The sequence below is a fragment of the Neolamprologus brichardi genome, chromosome 13 (assembly GCF_056152115.1).
Source record: "Neolamprologus brichardi isolate AB-2024 chromosome 13, ASM5615211v1, whole genome shotgun sequence".
NCBI lineage: Eukaryota > Metazoa > Chordata > Actinopteri > Cichliformes > Cichlidae > Neolamprologus > Neolamprologus brichardi.
This window is the reverse complement of record NC_142116.1, coordinates 25,294,716-25,319,710: the sequence shown is the minus strand read 5'-3', so window position 1 is coordinate 25,319,710 and position 24,995 is coordinate 25,294,716. Positions and strand designations below refer to the sequence as shown.

Sequence of the window (24,995 nt, the reverse complement as noted above, 5' to 3'; positions counted from 1 at the left end):
AGAAAAACCCAACAATCATATGACCCCCTATGAGCAAGCACTTTGGCGACAGTGGGAAGGAAAAACTCCCTTTTAACAGGAAGAAACCTCCGGCAGAACCAGGCTCAAATGATGTATGGCGATCCTAAATAGCGCGTTATTTTATTATGACTGTGTTACAGTACATACATAACAACTTGAATACATGTGCGATGTTCCTAAATAATGATTATTTGCACAAATTTCAACAGTGTAAAAATGGTTTGGCAGGAACTAAAACAAAACAACTGATTACATGTTCATGTCTATGGCAATGTCATGCATACAGTTTGTGCAGCTGTAAATTTAACACCAGAATACAAAGTGTGGATTCATTATGCAATGCACGGGTTTACATACCTGACATACTTTCAGCTGAGAATCTACACTGACACAATATTGTTATTGTTCAGAGAAAATTATCAGTGATCTAGGCAGGTGTAAACAAGACCACTTTTATGAAAAAAGTCCGAATTCCCAGCCATAGTTGAGGTTTTTTTGTTTTTGCACCTTGTAGCTGCCGTGCAGATTAACAATGTGCCATTGAGCAAACTGTACAGATGAATATCATTTATTATTAATCACTGTGTATGTTGATATTTTATCACAGTTTCAGGCAGGCGCACTTTGAGAAAAGCCTTTTTAAATATTTTAAATGCCTGTGTGCTATCTGCGATTTTTAACCAAAGGGCAGGTTACACACCATTTTGCCACTTTTGATTACTCATATACACACGGTCAATTTCACTGCAGTTGAAGAGATCTGCTGTGAATCCTGCCCTGCATTACACTTGACTACATTATTCTGAGAGGTGTTTCTAATTTGTTTTCCTCCCCATTTACATTCACGAGAGGTGCGAAATGTCAGTTTAGTCTACACCAGCGGTCCCCAACCCCCGGGCCTCGGACCGGTACCGGTCCGTGAGTCGTTTGGTACCGGGCCGCGAGAGTTGAGGCTCAGGTGTGAAATGTATAGTATTCAGGGTTTTTATCAGTTTTCAGCGTTATTTTGTTATCGTTTTTATCGTTTACTCAGTTTTCCTGGGTCTTTTCACGTGTGTTATGAATAAATTTTATTTTTTCGGTACCGGTACTAGTTTTATTTTGTTGTATTTATTAATACAACCTTAAAGGCCGGTCCATGAAAATATTGTCGGGCATAAACCGGTCCGTGGCGCAAAAAAGGTTGGAGACCGCTGGTCTACACCACCACTAAGTGTGACCTCATTGCTAAAACATTAACACCTACATCTGTGTCAGCAAGAACATTGCAGTATATTATGTACACCATAACAGAAGAGTTGTATCGGATTACATTATATTCATTTTGGATGGGTGGATTAGCAAATGCTTCTTTGCTTTGAGTCAGTCTGAAGTGCAGAAATCAGCCTCACAGCTCATGCCTGATACACGGTCTGACCTCTTTAAACTGACTATAATCCCAGACCTCAGTGATTCACTTGGCTGGTACACAGTATCATCATGACTAACACAAACTGTGTCCACAGCTATGAAAATAAGCTTACAGTTTAATTCAACCCAAATTTCCCTTTAACATTCAGCAGTCTAAATCTTAAAACAGACTGGATCGAGTTGTTCTTCTGACTAATGCATTTAAGCACGAGCCTCTTTATCTACAAATTTGCATACTTTTCATTGTAAGGTGCTTGCAGCTCCAGGTGTAAACATGTCTGAGTACTCTCCTCTGCACATTTATCTTTGTTCCTGCTGCCATTCTTTTAAAAGGAAGTCTGCATTTCTCTCACTGGGCTTAATAAATGTTCATCTCCATTATTTATCCTTTTTCGCTGTGGCTGAGTGCAACTGTGTAACCACTCTATTCATCTTTATAGACTTCTCTGTACATCTATGTCTGCTGTATTATGGATACAGCACTGAAAAAAAACGTTATTGTCAGGAAACAGACAAATGCCTTTAATGCGACTGAATTCTAAAGCGTTCTGCTTCCTCCGTAGAAATGCAGAATTCATATGTGAAAGTCGCACTCTGCCACTGAGCGGCGCGACTTTTCTCACCACCGCATGAATACATTTGCAGCAGACTTATGTAACTGGATTTCAAAGTAAACTGTGCATGCAAATTTTTTGCAGTTTTTCTAAAGAACTTCTTCTTCTTGCACATTTGTTTACCACATAAGTATGGGTCGAGCCCACTTCAACTGTTGGGAGCGATAGTTATGCGTGGGTCATGAACTCCGGAGCACCTGGTTCATATCCACTGCTGTCTCAGGGCTGACCATAATATCCACCGTCAGCGAAGCAAAGCAACACAAAGGCTCCGTCATAAATATGCCTACACGGCAGCGATGCATAGCAATTATGGCCTATAAAGTCGTTACGGGATAGAGTGTTATTTTGAGCTTTTCTAAACTCATTCATGGATTCAGATCTCTGTGTGTACTGTAAATTCACAGCTGCAGCTGCTTCGTGATAATGACAGTGTTGTCTCCCTGTCTGCCCCCGGCTACAGGGCCATGTTTATTCTCTGGGCTCTACGCTTTCTGCCGCACTGAACTTTGTCATCGAGCCAGAGCTGGAGGCAGATCTGGGAGAAGAAATCCAGAGGCTGCTGGAGCAGATGCAGGAGGAGAAGCCTGAGGACCGGCCGCTCCTGCAGGTACAAAAACACCCTGCTGACTCTTTATTACTGTTAGAATGATTTATAGAAAGCTGCGTGGTTTAAACTGCATGAGACAGCTGTGGAATAATTAGTGGTCTCGCTTCAGAAGGCGTTTTGTCCTGGGATCACACTAAAATCATTATAACTTTCACACAAATGGGAAAATTGGGTGATTTGCCTTTTTGACATGTAGTGAGACAGAAAGATATGGTTAAATATGAAATGTGTCGTGTTGAACAAATAGGAAAAGAACTGAAAAGCAATATCTCGTCATGATCTAATACGATGGATAATGATTGGCCAATAGCAATGTGTAGCCTGTACCGATGCTTTCCTCACATATATCAAGCCAAACCGTACATCCCAGCAGAACACGGAATCACTATTGCTTTACAGTCAGAACAAATATATGGATACTTTGTGTAATTGCTGTAGTATTAAATCATGTCTGATTTTCAACTATTAGACAAACTGACAGTCCATATTACTCCAGTCGTCAGTGCTCTTGAGCAGCATCAAGTGGAAATAATGTGTCACTGCAAGTTTTACATTTCACTGTCAGCCTCTTACAAGATAAACCGCAATGAAAAAGAAAAAGAAAAGTAAAATTGCTCATTCTAAGTGGAAAAAGGTGTTATATGATTGTAATATGTACTATAACTTTATGAGAACCCTCTAAGACAGCGGTCCCCAACCCCCGGGACTAGGACCGGTACCGGTCCGCGAGTCGTTTGGTACCGGGCCGCGAGAGTTGACGCTCAGGTGTGAAATGTATAGTTTTCAGGGTTTTTATTGGTTTTTAGCGTTATTTTGTTATCATTTTTATCGTTTACTCGGTTTTCCTGGGTCTTTTCACGTGTGTTATGAATAAATGTTCTTTTTTTCGGTACCGGTACTAGTTTTATTTTGTTGTATTTATCCGCGACACCTTAAAGGCCCGTCCATGAAAATATTGTCGGGCATAAACTGGTCCGTGGCGCAAAAAAGGTTGGGGACCGCTGCTCTAAGAAGTCTGTGTATAAGCATACAGAATAAGGCTCATGAAGAGCTCATGGTAACAAAATCGCAAAAAAACCCAGCAACTAGTCAATAATTCTGAGCAGTCCTCCCTCCAGAAACAGCTAATTGGAAGGGGTTGCCAAAACAAAAGCCTTTGGATGGTTCACCCAGGCAAAAGTCCAAATCTAGAGATAAACAAGAGATTTTAAAAAGAAAAAAATGAGATTAAACACACTATACAAAACTGCATAAACAGATAAAAATTCCAAAAATGCTCTACAGCTCTAACATAGATGCCAATAATCCAGTGAATATCCATGCAGTGAAACACTGTGTATGTATGTGATGTATGAAAAAAAATATGTAGGAGAAATACATTTATTCACAACTACTTGAAAAAGTAGCACATACACACGGTACTATGTATGTGTTGTCTGTTCATGTGTTGCAAATCTGCAAGTGTAACACTCCCACAGGACATCCTGTCTCTGGCTGAAGCACGGCTGTCCCGCACCTCCTCTGCAGCTGTGTGCCGCAAACTCTCCTCAGTTGGACGACGCGTGCTCTCCATTGAATCGGTTTCAAACTTTCAAGGTTATCATGTTCATCACGTGTATTCAAACAGATCGCCCCTTAGTCTCTTCCGTGATTTCTCCTGCTGTTATTTTCTTTCTTTTGGCATCCACAGATGGGCAGGAGAGCTCCTGGGAGGCGAGATGGCAGCATTCCAAACCTAAATGTCTTCTTAAAAGACTGAGCTCGGATGACAACACCAAAGATCAGCGTGACAGTTCTGTTAAAACAAATGGTCTGTCCAGGCAGCAGGTATGAGCAAGTTTTTAAAAATGTAGCAAGCAGCTGGAGGAAGAAATATTTTTAAAAACCTGTACTGCCAGCAAACAGCTTTTCCAGAATGTTATTGGTACCTATTCAGAGTCGTTTCATAATTGAAATATATGTCTTATTTCATTTTCTGACTGTGTGCTAAATGAGCTAGTGATGCAACATCATGTCAGAAAAGTTACTGGCAGATTTAAGCAACATATTAACACATTCCTTAAAGGAATCATATACAGTATTTAACTGTGTTTGCAAAGAGTAGAATATTACTATACAACTTGATTTACAAGATTTTATTTACATTGTTGTTAGAATTTCAAAAACAACTTCTACTGTATATACCCCTATTAGATTACCAGAGTTTGTACAATCATAATGAGCTTGAAAGTCAATATTTGGTACGATTACCTTTATTCTTCAACACAGCTTGAACTCTTAGGCAGCTTTCTTGGAATTTCTTTAAGTAATCTTCAGGAATATTTCTCCAGGCTTCATGAAGGACAGTCAGAGCTCTTCTTTGGATGTTGGCTGACTTTTATTCTGTTCTCTGTCACGATGATCCCACACTGCTGTTTTACAAATGACATTCACTGTTGTACCTCTCTCCAGACCTCCTCTGTGCATATTGACAATGATTTGAACCAAAAAAATTAATGTCTCCATAAAACCTGTTTCCACAGATTTTCAATGCAGTTCTTGTATTATTTGGCATACCTCAGCATTTTCTCCTCGTTTCCCTTCCTTAGAATGATTTCTTGACAGTTTCTTGATCATCTGAGGGTATGTCTCAGATCTTAGCTGGATTTGCTCCAGTTTCTGAAGGACATGACTTTTAGATATTGTTCATCTGCTGCCATAGATAATTTTTTAGCTCTGTCTTTTCTTTTTTTCCTCCTCTTGTCCAATTACCTGAAATTTCTTTGAGGACAGACTGCAGGACAGACCTTCAGAAAGCCTGAATAACTATTGCTCAAGAAAACTTAAAAATACAAGAAAGTCTGACTGCTTGAAAGCAAAACATAAAGAAATGTAGAGTGGCTCAAGATCTTTGGGCAGTGCTGTATATTTGCACTGATGCTCACATTAAGCTTGGCAAAAGTTTCAAATCATAGGGACCTAATTTCTATCAGTAATCCCTAAAAGCTCGGGCTTCACATGCTCCAAACTCTTTGGCCATATTTGTATCCATAGATCTGTGTGATGTCAGAAAGAGAGAATATCTTCATATGGTCACCTTAGGCACAAAACTCCAGAATACAATATAAAATTATAAAGCATAACAATATCAAGAAAAAACTATGGAGTTGAAAAAGGGCAGAATTAAGATTTTTGTTCTTTCCATTTCAGTTTGCTCAGTTATCTAAACTGTGGTTTTTGTTTTACCATCTAGGTAATTAAGTTTATTTTTTGCCTTCAAAACAGCTGAAACCAATGATAATGTTCTCAATCTGCAGCTGTGTGGGGGCTGGGATTCCACTCTCTGGGCTGAGGACATGGAGGGCAGTGAAAGAGACAGCTCGATCTTGACAGATGAGATGGATTGCCGTTCTCACAACAGCTCCCCAGTGAGGAGGAGAGCGCAGCAGAGGCTGAACAGAGTGAGGGGGGCCCTTAACCGCTCCTGTTCTGTCCCGGACTCCAACAACCCCCCCTGCTTCTCCCCTCCAAGTCACGGAGACATCAGTATACCAGTTTCAGACCTCACTGAGATAGGAGCAGACGAGCACTTGAGCTGCAAGTCTGTGTGGAGTAACAGACTTCAGAGATTCAGCCGGGGAAAGTCCTGTGATACGTACCCACACTGTAACAGTGAGGACTGCTGGGAAATGTCCAGAGAAACTGAGGATGCTGCCGAGACTCAACACACCAATATTCAAGAGTGCCACGAAAGTCAGTGTGAGGAGTGCGCCCAGGACTTCGTACAGGACTTCGTGCAGGAAGTACAGGACTCCTCGTCCTCTACTTCCCTGAACATGGAACAGGACTCTTCTGAAGACCAGACTTCACTAAACCACAGTCTATACATTCCTAATAACTACATGACCAAAAGCATGCTGTTCCTGAATGAAGAATCTCAGGATGAGGTTAGCCATTGCCAGACAGCCTTTAAATGTATGGCTCTATGATCACATCACATATTTTCTTGCAGTTAAATCTAAAAAAAGAGAAACAACAGAGGTCTCAGGTGAAGGCTGAAGTGGGCTCAACTTTTTTGTATCTTCTCAAAAAAGCTTTGAGTTGGCAGTTTTAGAGGAATAAGAAGGGACGAGCTGGGTTCATTTCATAGTCGTTAACTGCATTGTATGACCCATGTCAGTAGAGGGTCTTTGCTCAGCATGTTAAGATGGCTGAAAAGCTTTGGTAAAAAATGCTTGAGTGGATGATGATGATAATTTAAGATTGTTGAGCTTTCACCATGCAGCTAGCCAAGGAGGAGATTGCTAAGGTTATTAGGGAATAAAAAAAGTCCAGAGTACTTTGCACCTTCTAAAAAAAAAGTGGAGAGAGATGCAGTAATGTAAAACTGGTACCTGATTTCAGATTTTTGCAAATAATTAATCCTCTTTGAAACAGCTTAGTCAGATGAAAAGCTCACCCACACATTTCTCACACCTGCAAAACCATAAAATTAGAGTCAAGTGACAGAGTAATCACATAGGTACTCAGCAGCAATAGAAGCATTAAAAAATAGATTGGAATTGCTCCAGTTAGAGTTAATTAGGCCTTCTGAGGGAGCATCTGAAACTCTTTAATCTGTAACACATTCCCTTTTTAAGATTGGTTTGTTCTTGTTTTCTTTCCAGTGGATCTCTCTAAGAGAGTTGCTTGCTCGTTGTGGACGGAGGCTGACCGTTAATGAGCTGTGGGCTCTGTGTTACACCTGCCTAACCTCACTGCAGAGCTACATTGACTTTCCAGGTGATTTTACCCACTGTATTCACAAAACCAGGAAGAAACTATCCCTGCAACGGCAGTTTTCTCTTCATTTTAGAGCTAGCGCTTACAATAGACTGGTAGAAAGTTCCAAAGCGGAGAGAAAAAACTGACTAGAAATATTATGCAAATTACGTTACACGGTTCTAGCTCACAATTCTTCTGTGCAGCTGATTTCTCTCTTTTCTGTTAGCCTATTTATGCCTGGACACGGTGCATGTGGGCTGCAAGGGAGAAGTGCTTTTTTTGAAACCTAAAAACATAGGTAGGTACTTCTTAGTCATCTGCTGTTGTGTTTTTCATGTTTTTTGGGGAGGCATTTGCCATCTCTAGTTGTATACTCTCAAAATACTCACTGAAAATGCACTCTTATCCAACGTGTATGAGTATATGTTGACTTTAGGAACTAACTGTAAGTGTTCTTTGCAGGATCTAGAGATGAATTTTATCTTGCTCCTGAATATCAAGAGCATGGAATTGTAACAGAGAAGGTTGGTCTGTCAGAACTGCTTTCATTAAATTTTAAAGCGAAATTTTAAATAATTTATTTCAAATTAACCCCCACCCCCCTTCTTTTTGTTCTCGTCTGTCTTTGCTCAGGTTTGCGTGTATGGGGTTGCTGCCATTCTCTGGGCCACAGCCAAGTTCAGTTTATCACCTAATCAAAAACTGGCGATGCCTCGGAAATTAAAGAGACTGCTCTTGGAGATGGCTAAGAGGACGCCTATCGAGCGACCTACCATCGACATGGCTAAAAAAGTATCATAACCCATTATTATTATTATTATTATTTAAAAAAAACATGAATTGTCACCTTAATCTAACACTGAGTTGCTAGTTTTTCTCTAATGAAAGTCTTTATGTGGTTGTCAAAGCAAATTATCTGTGGGGCTCTATGCCTGACGCTGCCAGACAAGAAAACTCTTTATCACTAGCTGGCTGTTACGCTGTTTTCTTCTTTGAACAGATACAAAGGCATTACAGTCTTTTACTACATTAGCTTCAAATTAACTATCACAGTGCTTTTTGAATTCCTGAAATTTCTGACAAGAATGTCTCCAGCTAGTGATATTTTTGTCATCAGAAAGTTATTGTAAAAATACAACATGACAATTTGATTTCAGTATTTGTGCTTTTTTTTTTGTTACAAATTGGGTTGTAAAACTTAAATTTAGAACAAACACGCTGGCATGTTAAACAGAAGCCTGGAGTTATCTTACAAAGGTGGGGGGGGGGGGGGGTGCTTATATTTATAGAATAGAACTTAGAGAATTAATGATTTTTTTTAAGCGTTTAAAATGCAGTACAGAATTCCCAGTGCCATTTTAGAGGCCACGGGGAGTCTTTACTGTTGTTAGTTTAAGAGCACTACTGATGATTTCAGAACAATACTACAGACTTTTTGATTTTTGATAGCAAAGAGCCACAGCAGCAGCATGATTCCATTGATATCATGGTTTCCTCGTGACCTTTGCTGTTGCACAAATAATTTTTTCCGTATTTCTGGCCCCTGTAGTCTCTAGAAGACTTGGAGGCTTTTGTAAAGCTTAGGGCATCGAATATTTCCACTTATGAGCAAATAAAAAATGTCAGACTATGCAACTGTGGCTTCAGTACTAATTAGCATATGTTAACATGCTAAACAGGTTTGTCGGGTTTTGAGTTTTATGGTCAGATATAAAGTCATGGTAAAAAAAAAAACAAACCCCAATGTATCCCATCTTTAAATTTTAATGTTTTATTTATGAGGACATAATAAAAAAGATCTGATCCTTATCAGGACTTGAAGTTAGTAAAATAAAACAGATAAATTGCAGAAGCAGTATGTGAAAAACTACCAAACCAAATGATTCAAAAGCTTGTAGAACTAACTTTATCAGAACCTGGAGTCTTTGTTTCATAAAAGACTTTATGACACTCTCATGTCATTGTGGAGGAATTTTGGCCCACTTTCTGCTTTATTTTATAGAGGGGTTGATTTTATTGAGGTTTGAAGCCATTCATTCACCACAGCATTTCAATCAGGTTGAGTTCTCAACTTTGACTGCACCATTGCAACACCTTGTTATTTTCTTTTACGGCTATTCTGCTCTAGATTTTCCTGGCATCATTGTCCTGTTGCTTGACCTAATTTCAGCAAAAACTTTGAGCCGTGCTGCCATGTTCTATCTATAGTGAAAGGCTGGTTGCAGTAAGAGATCTGACATTTGATTGGACAATCAAGTGTCAGTAATGAAAATAAAAAACAAAAAAGGGTCAAGAAGTTCAGCCCTGCTTTCCATTTCCACCGCTTGTATCCGCGATCTCGTTCTTTCGGTCACTACCCACAGCTCATGATCATAGGTGAGGGTAGGGGTGTGGATCGACCAGTAAATTGAGAGCTTTGCTTTTACACTCAGCTCTCTTTTTAGTACTAATGACATGTTAATGTAAAATGCTAAAAGAGTTATTCAAGCACCAAATACAAAGCAAATACAAGCAAAAATGTACCTATCATTTATCATACATTTATTTCTAACTCATGTTAGAATACTAAACTATGACATGAACATGGTAAACATTGCTTGCTAAAAATGTACATGATGAATTTAAGTGCTGGTGTTAATCAATGTGGAGTGTCCCTTCCAAATAAATACAAAGATATGCTAACATGAGCATCAAAGCCATATATGGTGCAATAATTATTTAGGCTTTCACACTAAAAAAAAATCCCTGCCCATTTTTTTAATACTTTAATTCATCATAGACTTTATATTCTATCACTGATTTGTGTATTCTAATGACACTTTTTTAAAATAATTTATTATAAAATGCACTTTGCATTACACTTTCTTGTTTGCAAAGTTTTCTATAAATAAAGCCCCTTTTGACTTTGTTTATCACTGTGCAGATATCACAACTTCAAAGAGAAGCATCTTTGCTTAGAGTAATCTCTTTTTCCCCTTGTCATTATGTCAACAAAGAACTCTGTGACAAATGCCATAATTTACTGTTACTGTTACCCCGTCAATCCTTTTAAAAGGGTTGCTGCGTGTTTTTTTTTTTTTTTTTAACCCTTGAGCTATTTCAGGAGAGAATTAGTTCTGACATTATCCATATCTGTGCATGAAGTGCCCTGTATTGCTATCACACTTACTCTCATGTGGATCTGTTCCAGAGCTGTTGTGACTACTTATCACGCCAGGGGACAAATGCTGAGACTGTCTGGAACAACCTCGTCAGCAGAGTTCACCCGGTAAACCTTTTTTCACCACAGATATATTAATGCTATTGTACCTGTGTATTAGTAAAGTGTCAGTGTCAGCTTCTTGTGGTCAGTGTCGGTTGTGTTTTGTGTCACTGAATAGTCAGTTCTAGTTGTCATGAACATATTGTATTTTCTTTTCAGCCAACCTTAAAATTCTCAGATGCAGAAGATTTGACGACCACTGAAACATGCCAAAATTCATGTGAAGAGTCTGCTGAAAACAACAGTGGTAGGGCAGCTTTACTTAAGTAGGGATGACCCTCGTGCAATACATTTTACTTTAAAATGTACAATATTTTACATATCCTAAATGTATGAAATATTAGGAAGCCCCCTGTGAAACAAACCAATAAAAATGTATTTGGTCTCATTAATTTGAATCAGAATTAAAGCTGATGGTATTTTGTACATTGCACGAGACAATATCACTGATATTGTAAATGGCACTGTGGTAACTGTGTGTAGGCTTTGTCCCCATGGCCACTGAGAGCCGACTGGCTCCTGTGCCTGGCCCTGTTCCCCACAGCTATCCAGTCAATCAGGAAGTCCAGCTCCCAGAGGCCTTCACTTCCACCGCCACACACTTCACCCCCATCATCCTGACCAGTGAAGGAGGTTTAGAGGGGGGGGACCAGCATTTTTCAAATGACACTGAAGGGTAGGAATACAAAAGTGATATTATGGCTTTACATTATATTCAACGACAATGATCAATCTATTTGTAAAACAAAGGTTTCAGAACCATTTTTGTAAATACACTAATTTGCTTTTTTTTCTGAGCGTTAGATGGGAGGCTGGTTAGCCTAGCTTAGCACAAAGGCTAAAATCAGAAGAAAAACAGCTAGGATGGTTCTCTTTAAAGATAAAGGCCTAAAATTGGGCCGTACTAGCAAACACTTTTTAAAGCAATCAAATCATTTTGATAGTATAAACCAAAATGTCAAAACCACAAGCTGTAATTTCACGTCGACCTTCACATGTTTAGAATTCTTATTACGTATAGTTACTTGTTGTCATTGTCATGGTAATAAAAATGTTTGTAAATGATCTGGCAATGAAAACAAAAGTCACTTGTTGATCACTTGACACACCAGCTCTGGTTTTGGGAGCTTGGATCACATAAAAGCAGAAAAATTCCTGAGGCACTCTGTTGATTAGAAATATAAAAATATTGTGGCGAGCTCAGACAAGGAGGAGACAGAGGTGTCGTTTGGTCTTGCTTCCCGCGAGTTAGCCAGGGAGCACAGCCATTTATTAGCATTTAACAGAAACACAACAACAACAAAAAGAAGGCGCTCTCTCCACCCAGAAACACACAGTCGCAGAGAGAGAGCGTCACCTGTAACCATGGCAACATAACCATAACAACAGAACATAGCTGTCAAACCCCAAACCTGACCTGCTACATAGCCCCCACCTAAAGGGTCAGTCGTCTCCGACAACTCCATTACCCAACACAAAGTCCCCCAAATGTCCAGGTGTCTTCTTTCACCGAACAGGCCGATCTTGACCAGCAGGGGAAGAGTCACTCGGATCAGAACATGGGGTGCCACCAGCATCCCCTGCCGCAGCGGCTGCTGGAGTGGGCGGGCGGTATGGTGAGAGTCTGTCCTGGTGCAACACCACCATGCGCCCTGGGCCCGGCATGCGGATCTGGTACAGCACTTCTGTTAGCTGCACCACGACCTCTGCCGGCCCTTGCCAGTGACTGCACAGCCTGGGGGACACTCCTCTCTTGCGAACCGGGCAGTACATCCAAACCTTGTCGCCAGGCACTAAAGCTCCCCCTCGGCACCTGGTGTCGAAGGCTCTTTTCTATTGTACTCCGGAGCTGGCCTGGACCTGGCGGGTGTAGTCATGAACCTCCGCCTCCTGTAGCAGTCCATGGCCACCAACATGCGCCGGTTCCCTGACTCGGTGACGGGTAAAGGCCCTAGGACGTCCACTCCCACTCTCTCCATCGGGGCCCCCACCAGGTACTGCTGCAGGGGGGCAGTGGAGCGTTGAGTGGGGCCCTTCCGTGCCGTGCAGCTGTCACAGCAGTGCACATGAAGTTCCACATCCCGTCGACAACCAGGCCAGTAGAACTGTCCCCTGAGACGGCTGAGAGTTTTGGCATTCCCATAGTGGCCGGCCCCCAAGAACCATGGACAAGCTTGAGCACCTGCGACCGCAGCGACCGAGGCACCAACAGCTGCAGGAGATCCTTGCCCTGACCGGGGGCCCGCCATCTCCGGTATAGGAGGCCGTCGTGGGTCTCCAGATTGTTGTACTGGGAGTGGTAGGCCTTCACTTCGAGCCCCTGTCCCGACACCCCCATCCAACCTGGGCGTTGTGCCACCTCCAGCCAGGCCCCCACCTGAACCAATGTCGCGTCAGCCTCCTGCTCCCGCTTCAGCTGCTGTGTGGTCAACGGGAGCCATCCCCCTCCGCTGGCTGTGGCCTGAGCAGTAGCCACACCCAGTGCGTCCTGGGCCTGCTCCTCCTGTCATTTCGAGAGGGGCAGCCGGTGTGGGCACAGACGGATGGGTTGAGCAGAGCCAGTGTCGATGGTCTGCTGAACCAGCCGCGTCTGCCTGCAGTCTTTGTCACTAGCGGCAATGATGTCCACATTCTCGTCCAGAAGGCACCTCAGCCACTGGCGCTGGTCAACGGTGAGACCTACGCTGCTGCGATGCCACAGGTCATCGACAGCTTGGGTTGTCTCGGTCGAGGGAGGTTTGTCGGGCCTAGAGGCTGGGGCTGAGGCGAGTAGAGATGGTCTAGAGCCACCGGCATCCGAAGTCTGTTGTGCAGCAGCTGCCTGAACCCGCTACAATATTTTAAAAAATTATATAAAATAGTTGCAGAAAAGTCTGTAGTGTAGCCAAAGTTATTGCAGCTATATAAATGGTTGAATTTACAGTCTTGTCATCTTTCTATTGTTTTGTTTTGTTTTGTTTTTTTTGTTTGTTTGTTTTTTTTTTGGGGGGGGGGGGGGGGGTTTAAGATGAGGACCTGGTCTGTGACCACTTGCAGGCAGTTGCCATCTGTAAAGCAATATTGTTGCGATATAAGATGGTGACAGCAATAGCATGCAGTCAACACATTGCTCTATGTATTAAACAAACATATACATTTTCTGTTGGTATTAGTGTCTTACAGGCACATATATAAAAATATATCAACAAATGGTAACATTTCACTTCTCTAAGTCTTGGTAAGCCAGTGAATGAAAATATTTTCCATGAATGCTGAGACGGTTTGGTAAAGGATATAGCTATGATCCATCAAAAAGTAAACAAAAAAAAAACATTTACAATAAATGTTATGCACCTAATAACTATGAGAAATGATTTGATTGCCTGTCTATTTTACAGGACTGTGGATGGAGTCACCAAAGGCAGGGATCAAATTGTGAAAAGCAGCCTCGATTTCACTCCACCCTCTGAGTACCAACTTCCTCCACAAACTGAACCCAATCTCCATACTCAGGAGACAGTTAAAACTACATCTTTTACAACTTCTAGCAGCAAGATGCTGGTCGACTCCCCTTCTGCTCTCCCTGATATATCTTATCTCGAAGTCTCTGTTTCTCTGCCATTATCCACTAACCTCAATGGTTGTGGTATTTTCAATAATTACCTCTTTCGGCAGGACCCCACAACAGGGCATCTTTCTCTAGTGCCTGTGCAGGTCAAGGCTCCCGAGTCTGTCCTCGGGTTGGATATAAATCTCTCCTTGGTCCCTCAGCCTTTGCAGGGGCTAATCACAGTTCCAGAGAGCACTGATGGTTCGTTTATTGACTGTCTGAATGTGCCTGTTAGGCCTGGACCACAGGAGCATGAACCACTGTCATCACATTTTAGTGGAAGCTCAGTCATTTCCGACTCCTGCATGGAGCACAGTGTGCTTGGAGCATACAAGGTCCAAACAAATCCAAGAACACAAGGTGAGAACCAGTCTGCTCGAACATCCAGCTCCCCAAACGTCCACCCTGCCTTAAAGGAGGTGATCGATGTGTTGAAGGGGGAGTTTTCCCTTGATGGATATTTGGACAATGGGCATGAGGACATTGCCATGGGTATGTATCTACAGATAGTTATATTTATATCTGTGGGTAGGCATTGGATTTCATAAGAATTTAAAGGATTCCAATTCCATAATTGATATTACTTTTTGGTTTGATTCCTTATCGATTCATGTTGAGTTATCATTGGCTCCGCTTTGAGAGTCACGACCATCTCTAAGTAGTATATCAGAGACATTACTTTTGTGCACATTAATTGCATACTCTGTGCACAGAACACTTTTCTTAAAAGTAACACACTACATTACTTAATTACTCCCAAGGGAAAGTCGTTATACTACTCGTTACATTACTTTTACGTTTCTTTCTTCGGTTTGTTACCTGTTGAAGTTCAGGGTCTGGTTATGACTGAGTATTAGGGCCACATTAAGAAAAAAAATATTGTTGATCATTTTGAGAATAGAACTTAGAACTTTTTTATTGTCAATGCACATTTGCTTGCACACTGAAATTTGGAAGCAATACCACAAAGGTGTGAAAGTAAAGAAAACAATATACAAGAAAGAAGAAGAATAGACAATATAAGAACACCATGTCGAAATTTTGCAATTAAAGTCAAAAAGAGAAAAAGAGAAAAAAAAGTCAAAATGTGGAGATTACCATTGTTGTTTCACGACAAACTGCCACCTTCGCTATACCCTTTAGAAAATGCCCTGTGTAGATGAGTTAGTGAAACAAATCTATCAGCCGTCTTGTGATATAACATACATCCTCTTTATTTATACGTGCATTATGCTGCTAATGCAACTTCAGTTCAGCTCTTTGCAAGCCCCTGTATAGACAGCATGCTAATGCTAAGCAATAAAAATAAAAGTAATGTCTAGATCCACGCTGCAGACTGATTGTAGCTCAAGTGCAAGTGGAAATGATAAGCGGGATTGATAGGCAAGCAGACAAACAATTCCAATGAATTGGACTACTGTGATCAATTTCTCTACAGAACCCAGGTCTGGAGACTCATCTTTATCCGTGGATATTATAGTCAATCCAAAACAGATTGCAAAAGTAAGGATTATACAGCAGGGAGAAACATTGAAGTAGCTAATTTCCTTTTATCAATCTTTTTAGACTAATAAATGGAAAAATATTATAGCACACGGTTTGGCTTCTCCACCGTATGTGCAAACTTTGTAAGACTAATGCAATCATAATCATAACATTAGCAGGTGAATTATATCAATAAATAATAGAAGAATATATACAGTGCTTTATTAACAGCTAATTAACAGTCAAACAACACCCAGCTTAATTTGACAGGGTAAAATCCATTCTTTGGTAGTCCACTCATAATAACATAAAAACCTCAACTGATTTCAATTTGGTAGATCTCTTCTTCAGAGTTTTCTCTTTGTGCACACTGGGACTTTTCCCAGCATTGCTATTACTTCTTCACTCTATGGAAGTTCCCTTCTGATCACTTTGAGTAAGTCAAACTATAACCCAGAGACCAAATGCAAGTTTGTTCCATGCCAACACAGCACTCCAGTCCCAAAGGGTGCTTCATCGAGTCAGGAGTGCGACCGGAAGCATGCATGTTCTGTTTTGCTTTTGCACTGTGTACAATGTTCCTACATATACTTGGCAAACATGTAACACTGTTGCTTCCTTTAGTTGCCTATATTCTGGGAATACTAGATACACTATTTGGACAGAAGTATTGGGCCACATCTTTGAATTCAGGGGCTTTTTGCCACAGTTATGTAAAAGTCAAGCATGTAGCCATGCAGTCGGCCTATACATACATCTATGAAAGAATTCTGAAGAGTACACTGAATTCTGCTGTTATAGGATGCCACTATTACAATTATTATTGCAAAGTGGAATGGCAAGTCAGCCAGAAAGCACCACATAAAGTTACAGAGGGAATTGCCGACGGGAATAGTGCATAAAAACGCTACGCTAACTCAATAACTTTAGAGTTCTAGACCTCCTCTGGCATTACCATCAACACAAAAGCTGTGTGCCAGGAACTTCATGACGTAGGTTTCTATGGCTGCAGTTCCTGTAGTTGTAATGTGGAGGTGGCCCACTACTTTTGCCCATATAGGGTAGACTTCAGTGTTATAAGAAATAGATGCCCCGAAGTCTAAGATTGTAATGTTCTATTAATACCAGTTTGCATTTTTATTGCACTGATTTTCTTTTTCAGACATATTCATTTGAAAATCTGCTTTTCATTTTCCGAGGGGAGTTCATCTTCTCTTTGAGGGACCTCCAATACCAGGCGTTTGCCAGCATCGTGAAGGAGAGATTCACTGATCTCTACTGGGAAGATGACTTACTGGGCGCATTGCATTGCTTGGTAAACTGCAGCACTTCCACACTGTAAGCATTTTTTTCCTCATATCTTTTATCTTTTTAAACAGTGGTTTTGGTTCGGGTTTTTTTTTGTTTGCTTGTTTTTTCTTGTAAAGACAGTGCCTGTTGTGTAAGCTAATGAAGTGAGGCATAAATAAACTAATATTAACTCCTTATATAAAGGCTTTTAAATGCTTTAAAGTAAAACATATCTAATAACAACACAGTATTATTAATTGATGTTGCTTAGAAATTAAAAAAAAGTCACCTTGAGATCATGTGTTTAGTGTAATACGAATAAACACGGTTTCTGAATGTTATCTTGCAGATTATTCATACAGATACAGATAATACAGATAATATTGTATTATTATCAGGATTTTATTTTGATGTAGTTTAATTTGGAGACATCACCTTGGCCTCTGGTAAACTCTTATAGGCATGTTTTCCAAAGTTTTAAATTAGGACCATTATGGAAATAACTGGCAAAATACAGACCCTATCAATTGATTTATAATAGACAGTTAGATTTCTAATTTAAGATAAAGCCATGTGGCAGGAGAAGGGAGGTATCTTATTTACATGTGCAAATAAGAGTACAAAGATGTTGGAATAAGTTATGGGATGGAGTGCTGATTAACGATGACATCTTCTCCTCTGCACGCTTTCACATTCAAAGCCAACATTAAAAAGAAACAAAGCTTCTTTTGCAAACCTCGCCAACCACATTAGCAGCTCCTAGCTATGGTAATAGATATGTGGTAAGTTTTTCGGTACAAGTGCTATGTCAACACATTTAAAGCTCTTTCTGCATTGTTACTGATATACTGACAATTAGCCGTGGGCATCGGGTAGACTTAAGTGTATGGATGAATGCATGCATGTATTTAAACATAAGATAGAGACGAGCCTGTCACTTCTTTCAGACGTCTTTTCATCCAGGCGTTGCTCATGCTCTTGTGCTCAGGGCAATATGACAGACCCTTTAATCTGCTCTGGTAGAGAGACGACACCGCTTTGTAGAGAGATAGACATGTTTTTCCTCTGGCTGTGGGCTCGTTCACAGGGCTCAGCTGTGAAGGGTTTCTCCACTGTTCCTCCAGTGCTTCAGTTTCTCTGAAGGGATTGAGGGACTTGATGAAGACACGCTTCATTCTAACCCTGACAAGGACAGCAGTGGTCTGTTTTGGCACAGTATTAATTGTGCGGCTCAGTTGGTGTCATTTGCAAGTGCATAATGTTACTGATAAGCTCCAAGATGTTCAGTGGCTGCCTTGTTTCATTCTTTGCGAGTTTTCCATTGGAGCCAGTATTCTAGTACATTATTGATTAAAGTAGCAAATCTGTTGTGAAGTTGAGTGCTGTATGTGTTTTGCATTGTTGACTGTTTCAGTTATTATCATCACCATGTGTGTTTTCTCTGAATTGCCGATTACCTGCTTACTTGAATGCATGTCATTGGCAATATTCCACTAATTAGTGCTAATTATTATTTGCTTTGAACATGCTGTGTGTTTTCTGTGCCCCGTGCAGCAGCTCTAATGATCAGCCTCCATCAAAGGCTGTGAAAAGGGCAAAAGTTACCCCATCCTCGATAGCCGCTGTCAGGAGAGGGAAGAGAGAAGTTTGCCTGAACAGCTGTCTCGATCTGAATGGAAACTTCCGCCCGTCCAGTCCTGTTGCTGGGGATTTTTGGGAAGAAACCAAGGCCCAGTCCTGTCATGCAGAAAATAGGACTGTGCTCGAGGATGTCAGATTGAGTTCAGAGCAAAATCAGCACTGCATCGGTGAAGGTAGGAGAAAGATTTGGTTGTTGACCTCTATCTCTTTCTCATTGGAGAGTTCTCACAGTCGGTTATATTTTGGATCCGTTTCTGAAATGCATAGGCTGAACTGGATGAACAAGTCAAATAAAAGTGCTCCCTCTCAGGCTCTGAGCATCACCTGTTTGAGCCCGCAGACTGAGGTTTTCATCTTCAGCTGTGAGTGATCGAGCCAGCCATGATTCCCTTTGAGATGCATTTAAATTCAGCATGTAATGTGATTTTAAAAATGGCATGTGAGGAAGATGGGATTGTTTAAGTTACAAACCTGCTCCCATAAATAGATTAGGGATTAGGAGACATTACTGCTGCTTACAGGAAATGTTGCTTTTTCACTTGCTCAAGTACAAGTAAAATAAACTTGTAACTAAGTACTATGTGCAAGTGCTGCATTGTAACACAGTACAAGCGCAGTACTTTTTATTTTCTTCTTAACTAAGTAGATGAAGGGATTTGATATTCATGCAGATTCTGTCCTGTTTTTAGATATCAAACTCCACCCTCTCTGTGATGTTTTGGTATATTTCTATCGCCTTGGCTGCTGACTGCAGTCATGAGGGCCATTGCCGGCTGTTGGATGCTGTTCTTAAGTTTGCGGCTCATTCAGAAGGGTCCAATGCGTGCTAGCAAACTTGCAAAGGCTTTTTTTTCTTCTCCCTTTTCTCTAAAACTCATTCCCGGTCAGTGACTTTCACACAAACACACACTTGGGTCTGTTTTTGTCATTACTGAAGTATGTTAGGCATGAGCTGTCTTGATTGCAGACAGGCTCTGAACAGATACTTGAAATTAAAAAAAAGGGATAGTGACTGAACTGTGAATTGCTTTAAGGGCATCTGTTAAACAGTAAGTGCATTGTGCAGCCACGAGAGGGTTAGCAACAAACACCCTCAGCGCCACCCTTGGATCTCACCCTCTCTCTCTCTCTGTCTCTCTGTTTACTTCAAATCCAGTTTGCCTTTTTTAGACTCTCCATGTGATCCAATCCCTCTCTCTCTCTCTCTCTTCTGTCTTTATTTACAGTTCCAGGCGTGAACGCTGACAGTTCAGACTTGGGGGTCATGGAGGGAAGAGGTCATTCAGTGGGGGGCAGCGATGAAAGCCCCTCTGAAGCTGAGGTTCTATCAGAGGGAGAGGAGAGGCTTACAGGAGCCCACGATGAGCAGATGAGCCCAGACTGCTCCGAGGACATGGAGGACAGCGACTCCGTGGCGTCCGAGCGGCTTCTCTCCTCCGGTTTCAGAGCAGAGGGTCTTGGCCTCATTTCGAGCCCGGACTGGGCCTTGGCCTTCATCGGCGAAGAGTGCTTTAGTCCTGATGTGATCCAGTATGCAGGAAATCTGGGACAGCACACAGGATCGCCATGTCTGGACGTGAAAGCACAGGTGGGTAAAGCTACGATGGACACCGCCTCTGAATCATCCCTGACCTTAACCCTGAGCGTTTGAACGAACGGGAGAAGCCATGATTTATTTATCCGTTTTCATGCCGCTTACATTAAATGTGTATGTATTAAATGTTATGCTATTTCAATGGATTATTCTATAAATTCACGTAAATGCAAATGTTTTATCGCTTATTTAAGGCATTTGAAAAAAACAAATAAATACGGTCTTCTGTGCCCTGAGCCGAGATAAGTTATTTCCATCAAAATATGCTCTGAAGTTAAAGTTGAAATCGTTTTGGTTGTGCTGCTTGAGGTTGAAATCGAGTGCTTCTCTGTTTCATTCAGCTCCTCACCTGGTCGAGTTTTTTGATTAAGCGTGGGACTTATTTTCCTATCTGTAATGAAGTGGGGCACGGTCAGGCTTTGGGGTAAATAGGACGAGAGCATGTGGGGGACTTTAGGATAATTGGCATATTATTCTCTCCAAACTGGATCTGAATATTAATGTGTTGAACTTAGCCCTCAGCAGAGAAAGTTATTATCATTTGCAAAAGAATATTAATGAATCATCCTCGTGTTTGAGCGCTTTGATGGCACCACTGCTCCTTCGGAAGGTTTGCGTGAAAGCTAATAAACGTACCTTAAGAGCTGCGATGCTGCGACTTCGTACTCAGTTCACTTCAAAAGAGCTGTTGCTTTCTGTTGCCACGGTGAGGAGAGCACCAAAAAAAAAAAAAACACTGGCCCATACACACTTAAAACGCCCGACGGCTTCTTTCAGCAGAAGGCATGTGGTGCAGTTTTAGGGCTTTTGTATGATTCTGTGTGATTTCCTTTGAACAGGAACTGCAGCAGCAGCTTGTAATTGAAACAAGGAATCTAAAGAAAACAAGAAATTTCTACCAGAAGTTGATTCAACAAGAGAGGAAAAACAAAGGTTGGGTGCTCGTTTTAACACGCCGCAGGAGTATGAAAATGGCAAAATGCTGTGTTTCTGATACAGCATGTAAAGACTGTGTGTGTAATGTACCTTTATTGTATTCCAAAGGTCCTGAGAGCAAGCCAATGCTCTTTAAACTCAAGTCACAGCTCGAGGAACTCAGGTCCAAAGTAGCCTTCTTGGATAGTGTGAAGAAATACCTCGAGGTACAGAAGCTTACCCAAAAATCTTATGCATCATACTTAACAACCCAGTTCTTGTAAGCTTGATAGAATTTCTTTCATTTCCACAGATTCTCAGTGTGGACCAGTGGGGTTTGGAGCTTTCGTTGCTCCCCTCTTTGGCTGTCTGTGAACTCGACTCGTTGGACCTCGAGTCCTCAGAGGACATTTCAGTCTTGAGTTTTGGTACCAGCAAAGGGAAGAGCACTCTGCAGGCTGGATCTCCTCTGGGCCTCATGGCATACCTCTACGCCAGGTACATTTGATTAAGGGTCGATTTTCTTTTCTTTTTTTTTTTTCTAGTTACGTTTTACAGTGCTGTGATCCAGGTCATAGGCTGAGTTATTTAACCTTTCCATCTGCTTTTGATGTGTCCAACAAAGGGATTTTACAGAGTCAAAAGAGTGTATTCACTTACAACGGGAAACTTAAGAATATATTTGATGTTTTACTGATGTGTTTTTTCTAAAATAAGACCTTTATTACAGCTGGTATTTTTTATTTGCAGGGTATTTTTTTCTCAGTAATGCTGACTAATTGTAAGGATGTCAGCATACTACACTTATATACTATATTGGCTGATAGGCAGCATACCTGCTAAACTTGAGGGCTTAAAAATTCGAACTAGGTACGAAACATTTGATCAAAAGGTGCAATTAGTTGAAACTGGAAGTGCAGTTTGCATTCTGGTTAGCTGTGAAGTCACACTCCACAGTAATCAGCTGAGCTCACGTCCAGCCCTCAGCTGACGGCTCAGGTGATCCCCTTTTATTACCTCTAGGTGATATTATTGTAATTTATTATATTTTTGTTTGAGCCAATAAAGACTACACAAACTACAGCTTGTCCAAAAACTCAGAAGCCAGACTTTCCTCTATTTTAGCTTCGCTTCATTGGTTATTGGTTAATTGATTTGGGGATTTTTTTCTGTGAAATTTAAGGCCCTTTCTGGGCTCACACCAAGCTGTGTTTCAGCTCTCCTTACACCGTTTGCTCGTAACCTGAGGTCCTCAGCCGAAGCTCTTCTGGTCGTCCTGCAGTCTCAGCTGAGGTCCGAGAGCGATGGGGCTTCTTCTGTCAGGGCATGCGCGCTTTGAAGCGGTCTCCCTCCTTCCTGCATTTTTCGAGTTACCAGTTGTCTGATTGTTGTGACGATCATTTAAATGAGCGGCGTTATTGCACCGGGTGGGACATGTAACCGTATTGTCAGTGGAATTAACCTCAAACAGCATCAGCTATAAGATCTACAATAGCTTCTTAGCTCGGTCAGATAGCATTTGCAGTGTTTCTTCCACCTTTTTGTCTTTCTGCTGTCTTCTCCTGTGCTTAAGAAACTTTTAAGGCTCTCAAACATCATCATCCACACATCAAACTGTTTCCCCTTAGATCCCTCCAAGATTTTGGGGGCTTTATTGCCAGTAGTACAACTTACAGACAATTTTGGCATTTTTTTGTCCTCAACAATTGGCTCACAGATAAGTAGCTTTTAATTTGCCTTAAAGTCAAAGTGCAGGTTCTGCTAAACACAGGGGGTCTTTATAAATTCCCATTTGTCTGGCGGCTCACATGAGACCCACCACCACTGACAATGTTGTGATTTTAGTGACGTCACTGCTCCCTCACATTGAAAGGAGTCGTTAAAGTAGCTTAGGGCACCTCTGAAGGATCTCTCCCTGGAAATGCTTTGTGAAATTTACACATCTGTGTGGGGAAAGATCCAGATATAGGACATGTAGGGTAACTCACATATAGCAGGAAGTTGAGTTCCTTCAACTTCACCTCTTGTATGTTATATTTGCCGGGTCTGGACGGTTTGCGAATGTTTTTATATTCCTTTCTGTATATTATGAATCTGTTCTACATATCATGTTTCTTTTTTTTTCTTCTTTTTTTTTCTATATATCATGTTTCTAATAATGCCTTGTGCTGATTTCTAATTAGTGTCTCTATGATTGTTTTCATCACAGAAATGCAGCTATGGAGGGCTACATCCAGCAGTTCCTGTATACGTATCGTTTCTTCTGCACTCCTGAGCACTTACTGCAGTTCATAATGAATAAATTCATCTGTGCTGTAAGGTAAAGTACAACCAGCAGCTCAGGACGACAGAGGAGCAGCTCTGAGCAGTGTGCAGTTCCAATTCTTCCAATAAATGACTAATCAATATGCGGCACACGGTATGAAACATGTTACATGTGGGTTTTATTTCTTTTCCCATTTCAGGGAGGGACCTGATTTGTCAGGAGACAGTGAAAAGGTTTTCCATCGGAGTTTAAACTTGCTTCACTTCTGGATAACAGACTGCAGAACAGTGGACTTTGTGCCTCACTCCAGCCTCGTGGACGTGTTAGAAAAGTTCCTTAATACTGAGGTAGCCAGATATATACACACTGTGTACAGCGCCATTCCCTTGAATGAAAAAAAAAAACCAATGTTCAAATATTCTCCATTTAATGCTTCCACAGGTGATTCCTATAGACAGCCAAGGGGAAGCCTTGCTTATTGGCCTTCACAGCCCGCTGAGTATGAGTGCAGCAAGCCATCTGACAGGGAGCCTAATCAGCTTTGACGAAGTCGATGACTCTGGGTGTTTGCATTCATCTACTGAGGATCTTGGGAAAAAGGTCAATATTTACATTCTTGTTGTTGAGCCAAATTTAATCTTGATCTATTTTCCAATAAGATCAGATCCCTTAACAAGAAGTCTACCAGAAGTCTTTATTGCCCTGAACATGGCTGTGTGAACTTTGCAGTGGAGGATCTCGCGAGTGGTGGAGCCCTCTGCATCCATGTCTAAAGAGAAGGCCTTCTCCATTGCTGTGGCTCTGCCCATGCCTTGTCACCGCTCCCTGATGGATGAGCTCTCCAGCACTTGCTTGCACAGTGAAGAACGACTGCCCTTCAGCCAAAATGAGTACAGTGCACAACACATATCCCAACAGCTCACGCTCCTGCAGCAGGTAGCGCACCATTTATGTGACTGGTACACCACCTAATGTTGTTATCATTCCAAGCCACTAGAGGGAGCCGTGTCTCTGAGAATGCACCAGCTTGTCATGTTGCATCTTGTATTTGTAACTCTTGTAATGCAGGAAATGTTCCAAGGATGCCATCCAGTTCATTTCCTCAACTCCAGAATACAAGGAGTCAGGGACAAAGTCTCAACCCCGAACAAGTGAGTACAAAAGCTATAAAGCCTGCATTAGAGAGCCTCTGAAAGCCTCTGAAATAGCTTTCACAGCACCTTGGCAAACGATCAGAGGTCTCTGGCCCTCTATTATGAAAGGATTTTTAGGTGCAGAGCATTTGAATGTTTATGCAGAATCACCCACAGCTGCTCAATTATGCTCAGAAGTGTTGCCTGTGAAGGTCGGAGTGTATGATTAACATCATTTTCATACCCCATCAAACATTCAGTGACCTGTATAGAAAAACTGTTCAGCGTCCCCACTCACAGATTCACTTCATTTCTTTCTCTGCTGTCTCTTACCATCTTTATGCAGAGTGTGTGTTCTATATACAAACACCTGTTTGTACTTCTTCTCTGCACAGTGCATGAAATACTAAAATTATCATATA

General features: G+C 41.4%; 1 protein-coding gene across 1 annotated transcript in view; it reads left to right on the top strand.

Annotated features, from left to right (window-relative positions):
- The window catches only part of kndc1 (kinase non-catalytic C-lobe domain containing 1), a 43,606-nt gene that overhangs the window by 10,236 nt on the left and 8,375 nt on the right, over nt 1–24,995 (top strand). The window contains exons 4-26 of the mRNA XM_087850364.1: nt 2,509–2,655; nt 4,134–4,251; nt 4,346–4,482; nt 5,952–6,581; nt 7,302–7,416; nt 7,625–7,696; nt 7,861–7,922; nt 8,032–8,190; nt 10,589–10,666; nt 10,820–10,907; nt 11,144–11,336; nt 14,038–14,741; nt 16,934–17,072; nt 18,579–18,838; nt 19,892–20,253; nt 21,099–21,192; nt 21,304–21,401; nt 21,488–21,672; nt 23,384–23,494; nt 23,640–23,787; nt 23,882–24,040; nt 24,170–24,376; nt 24,509–24,591. Coding sequence (XP_087706490.1) covers nt 2,509–2,655; nt 4,134–4,251; nt 4,346–4,482; nt 5,952–6,581; nt 7,302–7,416; nt 7,625–7,696; nt 7,861–7,922; nt 8,032–8,190; nt 10,589–10,666; nt 10,820–10,907; nt 11,144–11,336; nt 14,038–14,741; nt 16,934–17,072; nt 18,579–18,838; nt 19,892–20,253; nt 21,099–21,192; nt 21,304–21,401; nt 21,488–21,672; nt 23,384–23,494; nt 23,640–23,787; nt 23,882–24,040; nt 24,170–24,376; nt 24,509–24,591 — 4,349 coding nt within the window. The remainder of the gene's footprint in view (nt 1–2,508; nt 2,656–4,133; nt 4,252–4,345; nt 4,483–5,951; nt 6,582–7,301; nt 7,417–7,624; nt 7,697–7,860; nt 7,923–8,031; nt 8,191–10,588; nt 10,667–10,819; nt 10,908–11,143; nt 11,337–14,037; nt 14,742–16,933; nt 17,073–18,578; nt 18,839–19,891; nt 20,254–21,098; nt 21,193–21,303; nt 21,402–21,487; nt 21,673–23,383; nt 23,495–23,639; nt 23,788–23,881; nt 24,041–24,169; nt 24,377–24,508; nt 24,592–24,995) is intronic.